We start from the raw sequence: 15,466 nt of genomic DNA on the forward strand, positions 1-15,466 counted from the left end.
TAGCAGGCTGGCCAGCAGCCCAGCTCCGTCCTGGCTTGCAACAGTTCCAGGACCTCCCCCTGCTGTGGCTATGCATTTAAAGAGTATTAGGAGCCAGCCAGCTCAGTTCCAGCTTGTGCCGGGGTCCAGGAGCTCAGACACTGCACACACACCCCCAAACAGGGGCTATAGCCACCCCGTGCTGTTGCCTCTTTATCAGAGGCAGCAGCACAGGGCAACAGGCAGCCAGTCCACGAGGGGAGCTGTTTTTTAAACTAACTCCCCTCATATACCATTGCCTGCCTGGCACCCATGCTGCTGCCTCTGATGCAGAGGCAGCAGCACAGAGTTGCAGGGAGCTCCTCGGTAGTGGCACACTGACTGCTGGCCCCGCCCCCAGAGACTACAGAATAGTCAACTAACCAATAAGAGTTCATGTGGTTTCTTGACTAGTCAATTAATCGATATTTAACATCCCTGGAGTGGACACTTGCTCCCCTATTTTCTCTGTTACCATTACTTGCAGAGGACTTTACAAGTTCTATGGGGAGCACTTCCTCGTCTACAGAAATGCAACAATCTTCTCAGCAGCAGCTCAGGTAGCCAAAAAGCCGAATAGGTCCAGTGGCTCTTGACCCATTTTTTATTAGGAAGATATGGTAGGTGGAAACAAAGCACCTCAGTTCTTGCTTCAGTAGGACTTTATGCCCAGTTGCCCTAACATTCATTCTGTACTATCTAACCATCTGCCTATGCTGGAATACAAGCTCTTCAGTGGAGACCAACGTCTGATTTTAAGGTAGTGTGTCAAACCCCCTGTTGTTTCTAAATGAAGCGGTGACATGGAGGGCAGGGAAATTGTAGAGTGAGGTTTTATGCTATGCGAGCCCATCAGCAGCAAGTAACAGGTAGATAAAACTTACAGAACACCTGACGAGCCACTTAGAAAATTTGCCATTTAAATTTACATGCTACAAACAGATAGTGCTACACTGTAGAGTTTAACAACAAATGAACTTACAGCAATTTATGAGACATGATCCACTTGCAACCTGGGGCAGCTTTGGATCTAAGAAATTGCTGTCTCTATCAGCCATGAGTTGGCTGATTGTGTTTACCAGCCATCCCCAAATCAAATGGATTGGCACCTCCTGAAAAACAGCCTTCCAAGGGAAGTAGCGGGGGCAAAAGATCTATCTGGTTTCAAGATTAAACTAGATGGGTTTAGGAAGGGGATGGTTTGATGAGATAACATGATCTTGGTAACTAATTGACCATTCGTTATCAGTGGGAATAGGTCAATGGAGGGATGATAGGAGTTACTATAGAGAACTTTCTGGGTGTCTGGCTGATGAGTCTTGCCCACATGCTCAGGGTTTAGCTGATCACCATATTTGGGGTCGGGAAGGAATTTTCCTCCAGGGTAGATTGGCAGAGGCCCTGGAGGTTTTTCGCCTTCCTCTGTAGCATGGGGTACAGATCACAGCTGGAGGATTCTCTGCATCTTGGGGTCTTCAAAGTATTTGAAGGCTTCAATATCTGAGATATAGGTGAGAGGATTATTCTAGGAGGGGTGGGTGAGATTCTGTGGCCTGCACTGTGCAGGGGGTCAGACTAGATGATCATAATGGTCCCTTCTGACCTTGAAGTCTATGAGTCTATAAATACAGAAACAGAGCTGGAGTCAATGAGCTCCTGTAGAAACTTCCATACTAACACACATGGTTACTCTATACTTGGTTTACTCAAAGGCTGCATACTCTGAATTTGCAGAAACCAATTTTCAGAGGAAGCCAAATCCACAGATTAACTGCTTCTGGCCACTGCTAGCTGGGGCATTTCCTGGACACACACTCAAAGAACGGGGGAAAGGGATTTATATGGGCCACTGCACCTTGTTAGAGTGGAACAATCCTGTCAGCAATATAGTTTCACAGTGGTGCTTCTCTGTCTGGCCACCCAATGCAAGTGCATGGCACACTAGTGTTCAGGCTATCCTGAGGCTGCATTCATCATAGTCTCATGAATATATGGCTCAGCATTGATCCTCATCTTCCCCATGAAGAACAAGCATGCTCACACAACAGAGCAAGAACTGAGGTTCAGATCAATGCAGCAGAGACCAGAAATGAACCCTGATCTCAAATCATTAACAAGGCCAGCTTTCCTCAAAGCTGCGTCAGAGGGGGATGTGCATATGGCTTAGGGGAGGGGGAAGGAGCTCTTATAACCCTTTTCTTCTTTCAAGGACTGTTTAGGAAAGCAATGACTCCCATTACTGTTCTTTGTTTCAGCCATTCTAGTGCCGACTGTATTGTGGGCTGAGAAATCCTGGCCATCAGGAATATTGAAGGGACCATGGCAGTCAAATTTTGGCCAATGTGAGGGTTTGGGAAAAATCACTAGAATTTTCCCCGCCATTCCCCCCAAAATGACATAGTACAGCAAGAATATGTTGATGAGATTTACAGACATGCTGTAGCCTTGTGCTAGCTGAGGAAGTGAAACCATTTAGAAAGTGACTATAAACAGGAACAAAACCAATGGCTCTAGTGTCCTTGGCCTAGGCAACAAATGGAATATATGATCAAGCCATAGGAGGGGTAAGGAATTCAGAATTTAAGTTTTCAATTTTAACTATCTTCTTGTAATATTTACTAGATACAACAAATTTTTTAAAGCTGTGGTTTGTCACTGAGAGGTTCCCTTTAAGGAAACAAAGTAATCAGAAAGGGTTGAAATCCTTGGCCCCTTTGTGAAACTGTCCTGAAAGTTCAGGCTGTCTCTGGAGTTCAAGCAGGTGCTGCAGTGATCAAGCTGTGTGCATAAGGAAAAGTACAGAGGCAGTTGTGTACAAGAGAGCTTTATAGTCAGAATGGAGTGCATGAGATTTTTCAATGAAAAATGTAACATGATCTAAAATCTTTACAGAGCAGAAGCACTTTCAGAAACACTTTGTCAGCTGTAGTGCAAATGTCTTGTTTCCTTTTTGGAGCAGAGGCTGCAAACTGATTTGCATTCTGATATTTCTCCCTGGTATGTGAAATTTGAAATGTCCCATGCAAATTCTCCAAAGTGTCACATAAAACAAAACCAGGCAACCGCTAATGGAAAATGTACCTGGAATGAAACTGCTCACGCAGCAATACCCCAGTTTGTTATATATAGAAAGTTACAAGTGCATTTCTTAGGGGGGAAATGGAGCAATTATCTATAGTACAAGGCAACCCTGAAGTGGAGGATGGATCCAAAGCAGTTTCCCTCTGAAAGGGGAAATGGAAGGAAATCCAAGCTTGGATTTAATGTAGTTTCCTTCAAACAGGCTACCTTTTACAACTTAAAGGATAAAAACAACACACACGCAAAAGGACTATTTAATAAATGCACAAAAATGTGAATGGGCTTCCCAGGGATGAGCCTTGGAGGGAATACAACACAATAGGGTTCAGAATATTAACAGGATCTTTAAAGACAGGGTGGGAGGGGGACACTCACCAAGACAGTGAAAGGCATGAATGGCAGAAAGAGTATCAATAACCATCCATAATCCTTACTGCTGAGCCTGCACTGATACATGGTTCTTTGAGATCAGAGCCAAAATTAAAAGGCATTCAAAACTCACAAGAGGAGTGACAAGAGGAGGTTCTGCACTCTTCTCTGGGCAAGGAAGAGCCTTGCACTAGCTGCTAGGTGATCTAGCAAACCTGGTTTTCAGTATCTGCATAACCTGAAGGACGCTTTTCCCAGCTCAAGTGGTTTCCCCATTTGGTGCAGAGGCAGCTATTGTTTTACAGCATGCCCTGAGAAGTAAACGCCTCCCCATATTAACAAATTTCTGTAAACACTCCTGAAATACTGGTAACTCCACTTCTCTTCAGTAGTCATATCCCTGAGAGGTGCTGTAGGAGGGGGCTGCTAGCCACACTAGGAAATAAGTATCAATTTTTCTCTTTTGTAAAAGGTAACTTAGCATTGTCTTCCCAACTGCACAGTGACTCACCTGTATGGGAATCAATGGGGCTTCATGGATTCCAAAAGGAGCACCAGTGATTAAAATATGCTGCTGTGCAGAAAGATTCCCAAGTTATACTCACTCTTATTTCTGGCCCTGAAGCTGCTTCATTACAACCTGTACAAGAAGATATTTTGCTAATTTAAAGTGTGTTGATTGCTTTATGGGGCAAAGGTCAATAACATCTTTCTCATTAAAAAAATAGGAAGGATAAAAAGTTAAAGACTTGATTATCGACAAGGTGACAGCACGAAGCATTCAAATGGCCTGTATTGCTGCTTTCATGTATTTATTAAAATAGGAATTTCAGGGGTGCAGCAGTGGAACATGCTGGGGTGGGGGTGGTAGCAGGTCCACCACCTCTCCTTCCCCACACCCTGCCAATACCAGATTGGAATGCTCTGGAGAACATAAAGAGGGCTAGACAGTGGTAGGGGGAATGAGAACAGATTGCCACAATCCCGTACCATGACCTTACTCTTCCTCAAGTATACCATGGCTGTGCTTTCTTGCCACACAATGACTGCTCCACAATAGCACACACAGATGTAAAGCTTGTTTGTTCCACCATCTCTGTTTCAACAGTACCTACAGCAGACAGCCAAAGCTTTACACATGTATACCCATCCTGGCATGGCTCATACAGAAAGCTGGTGGCAGCCACCAGTGGAGTCCGCTGATTGTACACATTGAAAGTCTACAGCTCCTCATAGTCCCCGCCCCCTTGCTGCTTGGTGGTGCTGGCTCCTCCTCCCAGAAAAGCCTCCAGTTCATCTATCTCATTGTTTTTCTCTTTGTTTCTTTTCTTTTTTTTCTTCTCATCTTTGCTCTCTTCCTTCTCCTTGCACTTCTTGTGTTTGCTTTTCTTCTTCACAGATTTCTCTTCTTCCTGCAAAATGAGAAGGCAATCAAAAAAAGCTTCTTTCCACTGGTATCAGTAACCCATCATGTATCATTCTGAAAGTGTGACCCAGGGAAGGAAGCCTATCTATTATGGGAATTGTATGGAAGGAATTAAATCCAATATCTAGAAGAGGTGCGGTTACCAATGACAGACCCAGCTGCTGTCATAGATTGAGAGCATGTGAAGCAAAATTTGGGTTGCAATAGGAGTCCTGTCACATAAGGATGGCTAGTCAGAAAACCAAAAGTTAAAAAAAACAAGGTGGGCATGGTAATATTTTTTTTTTTTTTTATAAGAACCAACTTGTTGGTATGAGTGACAAGCTTTCGAGCAACCCAGAGCTGGGAAAGTTTAGGTCTGATGCACTCACTGAAGAACAAATCAGCTGATGATCTATGGTTAGCTCTTAAGATTTATTCTTTCTTGGGCACTGCTGAACTGATAGATAGCACAAAAGCTATTTTTTCTTTATGCAGGCTCTGTACAATCTAACCTTATGCTATATAATATCAGTGATTTAACCAATGGCTACTAGCTTGGAGGCTGAGGGACTATAGATCCCCTTGCCTCACTGGTGATGGAATATGGAAGAGAAATGAGTCACTATGAAAGCCAGCTGCAATTGCCCTCCTCTGTGTGACTGGCAGAAAAGATGCTCATGGAGTTATATCACGGAATGAAGCTGTACCTCTTTGCTCTTCTTTTTTTTCTTCTTTTTCTCCTTGGAAGGATGTTTTTCTTTATCTGTTCAAACAAAAAAACCCAAAAAATAGTTCTCTAGCAAAATTAAATGGCTAACAATGCACTTTCTACTAAAAAGTTCTGCTCTCTTGCTGCTAAAGAGGAAACTGTATATGGTACATCAGAGCTGAAGGGAAGGGACATCCTTCCTGATGCATGTCACTAAAGTGAATGGCACGAAGAAACCAGCTTCTTGCCCAGAAATTTTAGCATGAAGATAGCTACAAATGTAGGGCTGTTTTTTACTCTACAATTATAAAGCTATGCCCACTACTAAGTCTCTGGGCACATGTTCAAACACTAACATGTACTCGATGACTGACATCACCGAAATGTGGGGTTGGGTAATAAGTGGTGTGGGCCCAGAGCACGGCTTCCAACAGCTCCCATTCATAGAATCATAGAATACTAGGACAGGAAGGGACCTCGAGAGGTCATCGAGTCCAGTCCCCTGCCCTCATGGCAGGACCAAATACTGTCTAGACCATCCCTGAAAGACATTTATCTAACCTGCTCTTAAATATCTCCAGAGACGGAGATTCCACAACCTCCCTGGGCAATGTACTCCAGTGTTTGACCACCCTGACAGTTAGGAACTTTTTCCTAATGTCCAACCTAAACCTCCCTTGCTGCAGTTTAAGCCCATTGCTTCTTGTTCTATCCTCAGAGGCCAAGATGAACAAGTTTTCTCCCTTCTCCTTATGAAACCCTTTTAGATACCTGAAAACTGCTATCATGTCCCTCCTCAATCTTCTCTTTTCCAAACTAAACAAACCCAGTTCCTTCAGCCTTCCTTCATAGGTCACGTTCTCTAGACCTTTAATCATTCTTGTTGCTCTTTTCTGGACCCTCTCCAATTTCTGCACATCATTCTTGAAATGCGGGCCCAGAACTGGACACAATACTCCAAGGCTGTGTCTACACTGGCACCCTTTTCCGTAAAAGGGATGCTAATGAGACATTTCGGAATTGCAAATTCCGTGGGGGATTTAAATATCCCCCGCGGCATTTGCATGAAGATGGCTGCCGCTTTTTTCCGGCTCGGGGTTTTGCCGGAGAAAAGTGCCAGTCTAGACGGGATCTTGTGGAAAATAAGTCCTTTTCCGGAAGATCCCTTATTCCTACTTTCAAGGGAGGGACTTCAGCTTGGGAAGTATTCAAGTAGGAATAAGGGATCTTCCGGAAAAGGGCTTATTTTCCGCAAGATCCCGTCTAGACTGGCGCTTTTCTCCAGCAAAACCCCGAGCCGGAAAAAAGCGGCAGCCATGTTCATGCAAATGCCGCGGGGGATATTTAAATCCCCCGCGGAATTTGCAACTCCGAAGTGTCTCATTAGCATCCCTTTTACGGAAAAGGGTGCCAGTGTAGACACAGCCCAACTGAGGCCTAACCAGCGCAGAGTAGAGCGGAAGAATGACTTCTCGTGTCTTGCTCACAACACACCTGTTAATGCATCCCAGAATCATGTTTGCTTTCTTTGCAACAGCATCACACTGCTGACTCATATTCAGCTTGTGGTCCACTATAACCCCTAGATCCCTTTCTGCCACACTCCTTTCTAGACAGTCGCTTCCCATTCTGTATGTGTGAATCTGATTGTTCCTTCCTAACTGGAGCACTTTGTATTTGTCTTTATTAAACTTCATCCTGTTTGCCTCCGACCATTTCTCCAGATCATTTTGAATCATGACCCTATCCTCCAGAGCAGTCGCAACCCCTCCCAGCTCGGTATCATCTGCAAACTTAATAAGCATACTTTCTATGCCAATATCTAAATCGTTGATGAAGATATTGAACAGAGCCGGTCCCAAAACAGACCCCTGCGGAACCCCACTTGTTATACCTTTCCAGCAGGATTGTGAACCATTAATAACTACTCTCTGAGTACGGTTATCCAGCCAGTTATGCACTCACCTTATAGTAGCCCCATCTAAGTTGTATTTGCCTAGTTTATTGATAAGAATATCATGCGAGACAGTATCAAATGCCTTACTAACGTCTAGGTATACCACATCCATCGCTTCTCCCTTATCCACAAGACTCGTTATCCTATCAAAGAAAGCTATCAGATTGGTTTGACATGATTTGTTCTTTACAAACCCATGCTGGCTGTTCCCCATCACCTTGCCACCTTCCAAGTGTTTACAGATGATTTAATTACTTGCTCCATTATCTTCCCTGGCACAGAAGTTAAACTAACTGGTCTGTAGCTTCCTGGGTTCTTATTTCCCTTTTTATAGATGGGCACTATATTTGCCCTTTTCCAGTCTTCTGGAATCTCTCCTGTCTCCCATGATTTTCCAAAGATGATAGCTAGAGGCTCAGATACCTCCTCTATCAGCTCCTTGAGTATTCTAGGTGCATTTCATCAGGACCTGGTGACTTGCAGGCATCTAACTTTTCTAGGTGATTTTTAACTTGTTCTTTTTTTTATTTTACCTTCTAAAATTATCCCCTTCCCACTAGCATTCACTATGTTAGGCATTCCTACAGACTTCTCGGTAAAGACCGAAACAAAGAAGTCATTGAGCATCTCTGCCATTTCCAAGTTTCCTGTTACTGTTTCTCCCTCCTCACTGACCAGTGGGTCTACCTACCCTGTCCTTGGTCTTCCTCTTGCTTCTAATGTATTTACAAAAAGTCTCCTTGTTTCCCTTTATTCCCATAGCTAGTTTGAGTTCATTTTGTGCCTTTGCCTTTCTAATCTTGCACCTGCATTCCTGTGCTGTTTGCCTATATTCATCCTTGGTAATTTGTCCTACTTTCCATTTTTTATATGACTCCTTTTATATTTTTAGTTCATGCAAGATCTCATGGTTAAGCCAAGGCGGTCTTTTGCCATATTTTCTTTCTGACCAAGCGGAATAGCTTCCTTTAGGGCGCTTAATTATGTCCCTTTGAAAAACTGCCAACTCTCCTTGGTTGTTTTTTCCCTCAGTCTTGACCTTAAGCTCTCTGAGCTTACCAAAATCCGCCTTCCCGAAATCCATTTTCTGTATTTTGCTGAACCCTTCTACCCTTCCTTAGAATTGTGAACTCTATGATTTTATGATCACTTTCACCCAAGCTGCCTTCCACTTTCAAATTCTCAACCAGTTCCTCCCTATTTGTTAGGATCAAATCTAGAACAGCTTCCTCCCGGTAGCTTTTTCAACCTTCTGAAATAAAAAGTTGTCTCCAATGCAGTCCAAAAACTTATTGGACAGTCTGTGACCTGCTGGGTTATTTTCCCAACATATATCTGGATAGCTGAAGTCCCTCATCACCACCTAATCTTGGGCTTTGGATGATATTGTTAGTTGTTTAAAAAAAGTCTCATCCACGTCTTCCACCTGGGTAGGTGGCCTGTAGTAGACTCCTAGCATGACATCACCCTTGTTTTTAACCCCTTTTAGCCTAACTCAGAGACTCTCAACACTTTCGTTTCCTATGTCCATCTCCACCTCACTCCAAGTGTGTTCATTTTTAATATATAAGGCAACACCTCCTCCCTTTTTTCCCTGTCTATCCTTCTTGAGCAAGCTGTACCCTTCCATACAAACATTCCAATCGTGTATTATCCCACCAAGTTTCTGTGATGCCAGCAATGTCTTAGAATCATAGAATCACAGAGATGGAAGAGACCTCAGAAGGTCATCAAGTCCAGCCCCCTGCTCTAGACAGGACCAATCCCAACTAAATCAACCCGGCCAGGGCTTTGTCAAGCCAAGACTTAAACACCTCTAGGGATGGAGACTCCACTACTTCCTTAGGTAACCCATTCCAGTGCTTCACTACCCTCCTAGTGAATTAGTTTTTCCTAATATCCAACCTGGACCTCTCCCACCACAACTTGAGACCATTGCTCCTTGTTCTGCCATCTGTCACTACTGAGAACAGCCTCTCTCCATCCTTTTGGAACCTCCCTTCAGGAAGTTGAAGGCTGCTATCAAATCCCCCCTCACTCTTCGCTTCTGCAGACTAACAGACCCAACTCCCTCAGACAGTCCTCATAGGTCATGTGCTCCAGCCCCCTAATCATTTTGGTTGCCCTCCGCTGGACCCTCTCCCATGCGTCCACATCCTTTTTGTAGTGGGGGGCCCCAGAACTGGACACAATACTCCAGATGTGGCCTCACCAGAGCCGAATAAAGGGGAATAATCACATCTCTGGATCTGCTGGCAATGCTCCTCCTAATGCAACCTAATATGCCATTAGCCTTCTTGGCTACAAGGGCACACTGTTGACTCATATCCAGCTTCTCATCCACTATAACCCCCAGGTCCTTTTCTGCAGAACTACTACTTAGCTGGTTGGTCCCCAGCCTGTAACTATGCTTGGGATTCTTCTGTCCCAAGTGCAGGACTCTACACTTGTCCTTGTTGAACCTCATCAGATTTCTTGTGACCCAATCCTCCAATTTGTCTAAGTCATTCTGTACCCTATCTCTGCCCTCAAGCGTATCTACCTCTCCCCCTAGCTTAGTGTCATCCATCAACTTGCTGAGGGTGCAATCCATCCCCTCATCCAGGTCATTAATAAAGATATTGAACAAAACCGGTCCTAGAACTGAACCTTGGGGCACTCCGCTAGAAACCGACCACCATCCTGACATCGAGCCGTTGATCACTACCTGCTGGGCCCGGCCTTCTAGCCAGCTTTCTATCCATCTTACTGTCCATTTATCCAATCCACATTGCCTTAACTTGCTAGCAAGAATATTGTGGGAGACCGTATCAAAAGCCTTGCTAAAGTCAAGGTATATCACATCCACTGACTTTCCCACGTCCACAGAGCCAGTTACCTCACCATAGAAGCTAATCAGATTGGTCAGGCACAACTTTCCCTTTGTGTATCCATGCTGACTATTCCTAATCACTTTCCTCTCTTCCAAGTGCCTCAAAATGGCACCCCCTAGAGCAGGGGGCTGGACGTGATGACCTTCTGAGGTCTCTTTCAGCTCTATGGTTCTATGATTCTATGATCTGGGTCTGAAAGATATGCCCATTTACCGATAGCACCACAAGTCTAGATCATTTCACCTTCTGCCCTTCTGGCACTGTATATGCATTGAACAAAGGGGCTGACAGAATGGATCTCATGGGGCAGGTAAGCAGTTACCTACCTCCACTATAGAGGAGAAAACAGTCACTGAAGTGCAATTTTGTCCACTCAAGTCACTTATACCTCATAGGTCAGCACCAACGGATATGACACCTGGTCTCTTCCATCATTGTCAGTAATTCATCAGACCCAAACATAAGTGGGAAGCACAGGTTCACGGGAGTCAAAGGGTTAAAAGCACTAAATGAAATGTGAGTTACTGACTGTGGCCTCTGGAGAGTGAGTCCCTGCCAGCTGGGTGATGCTGATACAGAAGATAACAGGCTGATGGAGCTTGGATAGGTTTTGACATCTTAGTTATAATTTTAGAACTAATCAATGTCAAATCCCTTGTACACCTTTTACAGCTCCCTCCCCATGCCTGCAGTTTTAATGTTTCATCATTCCATTTACTTTGCAAGCAGATGAACAGGCAGCAGCGATGTGGTAACACCAATACAACCACAGAAACCTCGCTGTATAAGCTCTGATTGGATCTCAGGATGGGGAGGATCTACAATAATACCCAGCATGCTAGACGTACTGCTCCACATACACCATTCCTAAAAAGTGACAGTTAGCAATAGCCCCAAGTGCTCAGACTTGGAACAACAAATGCACAACTCCAAGCCCTTCATGCTCCAGTACCATGGCAGTGGGTACCAATTTTTAAGCATGCTAAGTTGGACAGAAAATCTCCAGAAAAGGCTCCCAAGAAGTGCTCTTGCTTCCAGCAGGGCAGGAAAAAGCACAGCAGTCTTCCCAAGACAAGAGCAAGGGCTTCCCCAGCTGAGGTTAGTCAGGGCAGAGGTGAGAGAAAGTGAAAGTTAATTATGCTTTGTCAAAGCTCATTACATGCTCACATAGGATGCACAGCTGGGTCAAGTTGGGGTTGCTTTATCTAATGCAAAATTGATTTAACATTGGACCTATTCAGGACAATGAAAAATCCAGCAGCTCAGACATATGACCACCTAACTTTTACCTTCGTCACTGGTCCCTTTGGGGCCTGTTTCTTCCAAACCCAAGCCAAAGAGATCAGAGTTATTCTTCAGCTTGAAGGAGCGAATTGTAGACTTCACGGGCTGTGGAGGCTTTGTCAAAGAGGTGTCTTCCTCGGAGACATCAGAGGGGTCTTCTCGGACAGGGAACTCACTCTAGAGAATGAATAAAAGACATCATGTACCCAATCTTCACTACCAATGAGTATAAACTGATCACTCAAGCAAATCCCCATTTCCCCTACACTTAGGATACATTTCTGGCCTCTAAAAGGGTTCTACTATCCCCAGAACTGAGTTAGTTTCAGGATTTCATTCCATGCTGGAATTGCCCAGATAGCACTGGAACCGCAGCTCTGGGGTGAAATTCCCTGTGGTGCTAACATTTGGGCTGAAAAGGCTAAACTCTCGGTGCTGTGGGATTAAACATGATCCTCAGCTGCATCAGGCTTACCAATTACTCTAATGGAAAACCTTCAAATACAACGGGCTCAAACCTATACTGTGCCCTGGCATAGTCACAGAGGGAAATCTGGGCCACGTGGGGTCAAAAGGCAGGGAAAGCATGTCACTGGACTGGAGCAAACCCCTCCGTTGAAGGAAAGAGGGAACTGCATCTCCTGTGATAGAGGCTAAAAGCTGGGAATTTGCAAGGGCCATGTAAAGCCTCAGAAGGCTCCTCTCACCATGCAAGAGGGGAAAGAAGAAAGCTATGCCCCTATCCTGGTCTCACCAGGTTTGTCACTTGATATTGAAAGGAGTTAACTTCTTTCCCTCACGGGACTCCTACCACTAGGCCAAATGTGACCCGCCTCTTGCCGAACTGCCTTTCCAGCCTTGCATGAAGCCTCTCTCTGTTCCTGGAGGGGGGCACAGCTGCTTTCCCTGCTCAACCTGGCCACACACTGCCCTGCAAAAGAGTTTTTCTATGGAGGGATATTTCCATGACACTGCAGCACTTCCCAGCAAATCCTGCTGTGTAAGCCGGAACATGGAGTCATAACCTTGCTGAGAAATGAAATGCTTGGAATGGAGTGTCACAAAACGAGACCAGTACGATCCACGGCCAAGGACATGCAGAAACTAAGATACTGATGCTCCCCATACAACCAAGGAGCAAGATGAACACATCAAACCAACTTTATAGGAGCGCTCTACACTTCCTGGCTCATTACACAGCCCTTGTCTGCAAGCACAAGGGCTTCTTTCCACATAAAAGCATGGCTAGTTGTTTCTGTGCAAATGGGCCTAATGGTTCTAACTGTGAACTATCTAAGGCAGGGACACCCAGAATTTATGAAGTAAAAGCCACAGTAGCAAACTGCTAAGATCCCAAAGAATTCACTGAATACCCTCATCTATTTTTTTTAGAAATGTGCATCTGTCTGTCCGTTTATGAGTCTGTTTGTTCAAGAACGCCTCCAAAACAGTAAAAGCTAGGACCACCAAATTTAGTAGGCGGCTTCCTCTTCTCCTAACTTAAAGCAAGGTCAGGGTTTGGTTGTTCCAAGAAAATGGGATTTGCCTTGCATGGAACTGTTTTCCATAATATGGAAAGGAAGGAGCATAGAAAGATTGGCCACTGGGGGCAACAAACCCACAGGAGAGCGCTATATGCAGAGTACCCACTGGGGAGCACCCACACAACCAAGAGAGTGACCACAAGGTCTGGGACTTGCCGTCTTGCCTGCCCCCACACTGGGTAAGTAGCCCGCCTACCCCACACCCTTTAGTGCAGCACCGAGAAGCGGGGAGAGAAGGCCCCTCATGGTTGGGGACAAAGCTCCACTGAATGGGATGCCCTGCCCTGAGCTCCTCCTCACGCCCTAACCCTCACTCTCACATCCTTTCCAGGCCCCAATCTCCTACCCTGTCCCTCCTTGCATCCCCAAGGCCCTGCCCTGACTCCTGCACCTTCCCTTCCCCCCCCACACACACATTGCCAGCTCCTTATCTTGAAGGACCCAGGTAATACCAGGTAAGTCTTCTAGTGTTTAATATGGAGGAAGACCCAGGAGAGATGCCAGGGGCTTCCTTCTCTCAGGGCAACCTTTGCAGTTTGTATCTATAGTGAAGTTGTGCAGCTGTAGCCTTGTGAATGCTGAGGACATGCTGTGGCTACCCCAACTTTAGCTGTCTGTTGGACTACCACTCTCAAGGCATTTGGGGCTTCAACAGGCTTTGCCAAGTAAGCATTCAATGCTGAACTTCACCATGCCCTGTTAATTCTTGGGTTAAAATCAAGGAACTCTACATACACATTCACTCTGTCCCTTCCCTTTCCCCATTTTTTCCCTCCGCTTTAGGACACCAAACTCCAGATGAAAAATCCTCAGCTTTTGGGTTTCACACGTTCCATATGGCTGCCTGAGCTCCATGCTTATCTGCAGTTGCTGAAAATAATCTGTATACATAGAACTGCAACTGTGAGCCATGCCACCATTCAACTTCAACCATGAGAAGATCATTAGTGGTCTATATTTGACCAATATGCTCTTCAGATCTTCTAGCTCTTAACCTGAAGTTGCTGCTTTTGGGATACTGGGAGATCAGACAAGAGTGCTCATCATTCCACTGTTGCTCTAGGCTGAGCTTATTTACCACTTTCTTCCTTTGGCTGTCAGACTCCTCGCTTTCAAAGTCCGGGTCATCCATCACAAATGAGAGCATCTGAGTGGCTATTGGTCCCTCCCGATCGCTGTCAGACTCCACTGGCTTTTCTTCTTTGCTTCCCTTTGGTTTGGAAACTGAGTCCTTGTTCTGGGAAGTAGTCCCTTGTACCTGGACTGATGCTGCAGCTGTAGGAGCAGCAGTTCCAGTGGCTGGCAGATCTGTGGGGAGCTTTGTGCTGCTGTTTCTCTCGGATCCAAAATGCAGAGGTAAGCTGCCTGGTGGCATCTGGTCAGGTGCTTTAGTGGAAGCTGCTTCCTTTTGAGGTCTCACTGAATTTTTGCAGGACCTTTAAAAAAAGGAAACAGGTTGTCAGCTATAACTCTTAACCACAAAAGGGTGAGCTTGGAACTCTCCCAGAACATCCCAGTTGTGCAAGGACTATGAGACCACTCAGTCACAAGGAGCCTGCTTGTGAGGGAAACAAAGAGATACATTCACTTTGGACCCATCAGCAGGGGTTGCATCACACAATTAAGCTGCACCAAATGGGCTGTTTCAGAGGGTCAGACCACTGGAGTAAGGAAGATGCATGGATCTGCCAGATACCGGCAGGAGCATTAGAATATTAATATTGGATTAACTTTTGTCTCCATTATAGTTGAGGCCTCCCTGGTCATAAGGAAAGGAGGAAGCATAACTAGCTGATTTTGTTAGAAACCGGTTTCATACAGATGAATATTTTCATGTTCAGATCTTCCCAAAGAGGCAGCACTGGAAAGTAAAGAGGAATGTGGGTTTTAATTGACAGAAGTGCTGACTAGCATCTGGCGAATAAGGGGTTAAACTCAGGTAACTAGCAAAGGTGTTGGTCAGGGAGCCGGGAGCCGATATAGAAGAATGAAATTTGAATTGGATATAGATTCCTTGCCTGCATTCTTTGTGTGGGAGAGAAAAATCAAGAGTTGAGAGACACAGAATGATTTAAACCCAGGCAGGACTACCATGCCTCCAAGAACAATGAGAAGTCCTGACCCAGTACGGCCATTCTAAGCTCAGGGTCGGGGGTCTCAATAGACCACCCTGATTTTCATGCAAACCTGCTCCTGGGTGGCCAGGCTGGCAGCTCTCCTGCC

At 45.2% G+C, this 15,466-nt stretch overlaps 1 protein-coding gene across 3 annotated transcripts in view; it reads right to left on the minus strand.

Annotated features, from left to right (window-relative positions):
* Window positions 1-2,826: 2,826 nt before the first annotated feature.
* The window catches only part of RABL6 (RAB, member RAS oncogene family like 6), a 92,205-nt gene continuing 79,565 nt past the window's right edge, over window positions 2,827-15,466 (minus strand). For 2 of the 3 annotated variants that reach the window (XM_075905805.2, XM_006117345.3), the window contains 4 exons: window positions 14,322-14,679; window positions 11,705-11,876; window positions 5,584-5,639; window positions 2,827-4,880 (listed from right to left, as the gene is read on the minus strand). In XM_075905805.2, coding sequence (XP_075761920.2) covers window positions 4,689-4,880; window positions 5,584-5,639; window positions 11,705-11,876; window positions 14,322-14,679 — 778 coding nt within the window. In that variant the 3' untranslated portion in view covers window positions 2,827-4,688. The remainder of the gene's footprint in view (window positions 4,881-5,583; window positions 5,640-11,704; window positions 11,877-14,321; window positions 14,680-15,466) is intronic. The other variant, XM_006117347.3, reaches the window with a different exon arrangement.

This window comes from Pelodiscus sinensis, chromosome 23 (genome assembly GCF_052426305.1).
Source record: "Pelodiscus sinensis isolate ZL-2025 chromosome 23, ASM5242630v1, whole genome shotgun sequence".
Lineage (NCBI taxonomy): Eukaryota > Metazoa > Chordata > Testudines > Trionychidae > Pelodiscus > Pelodiscus sinensis.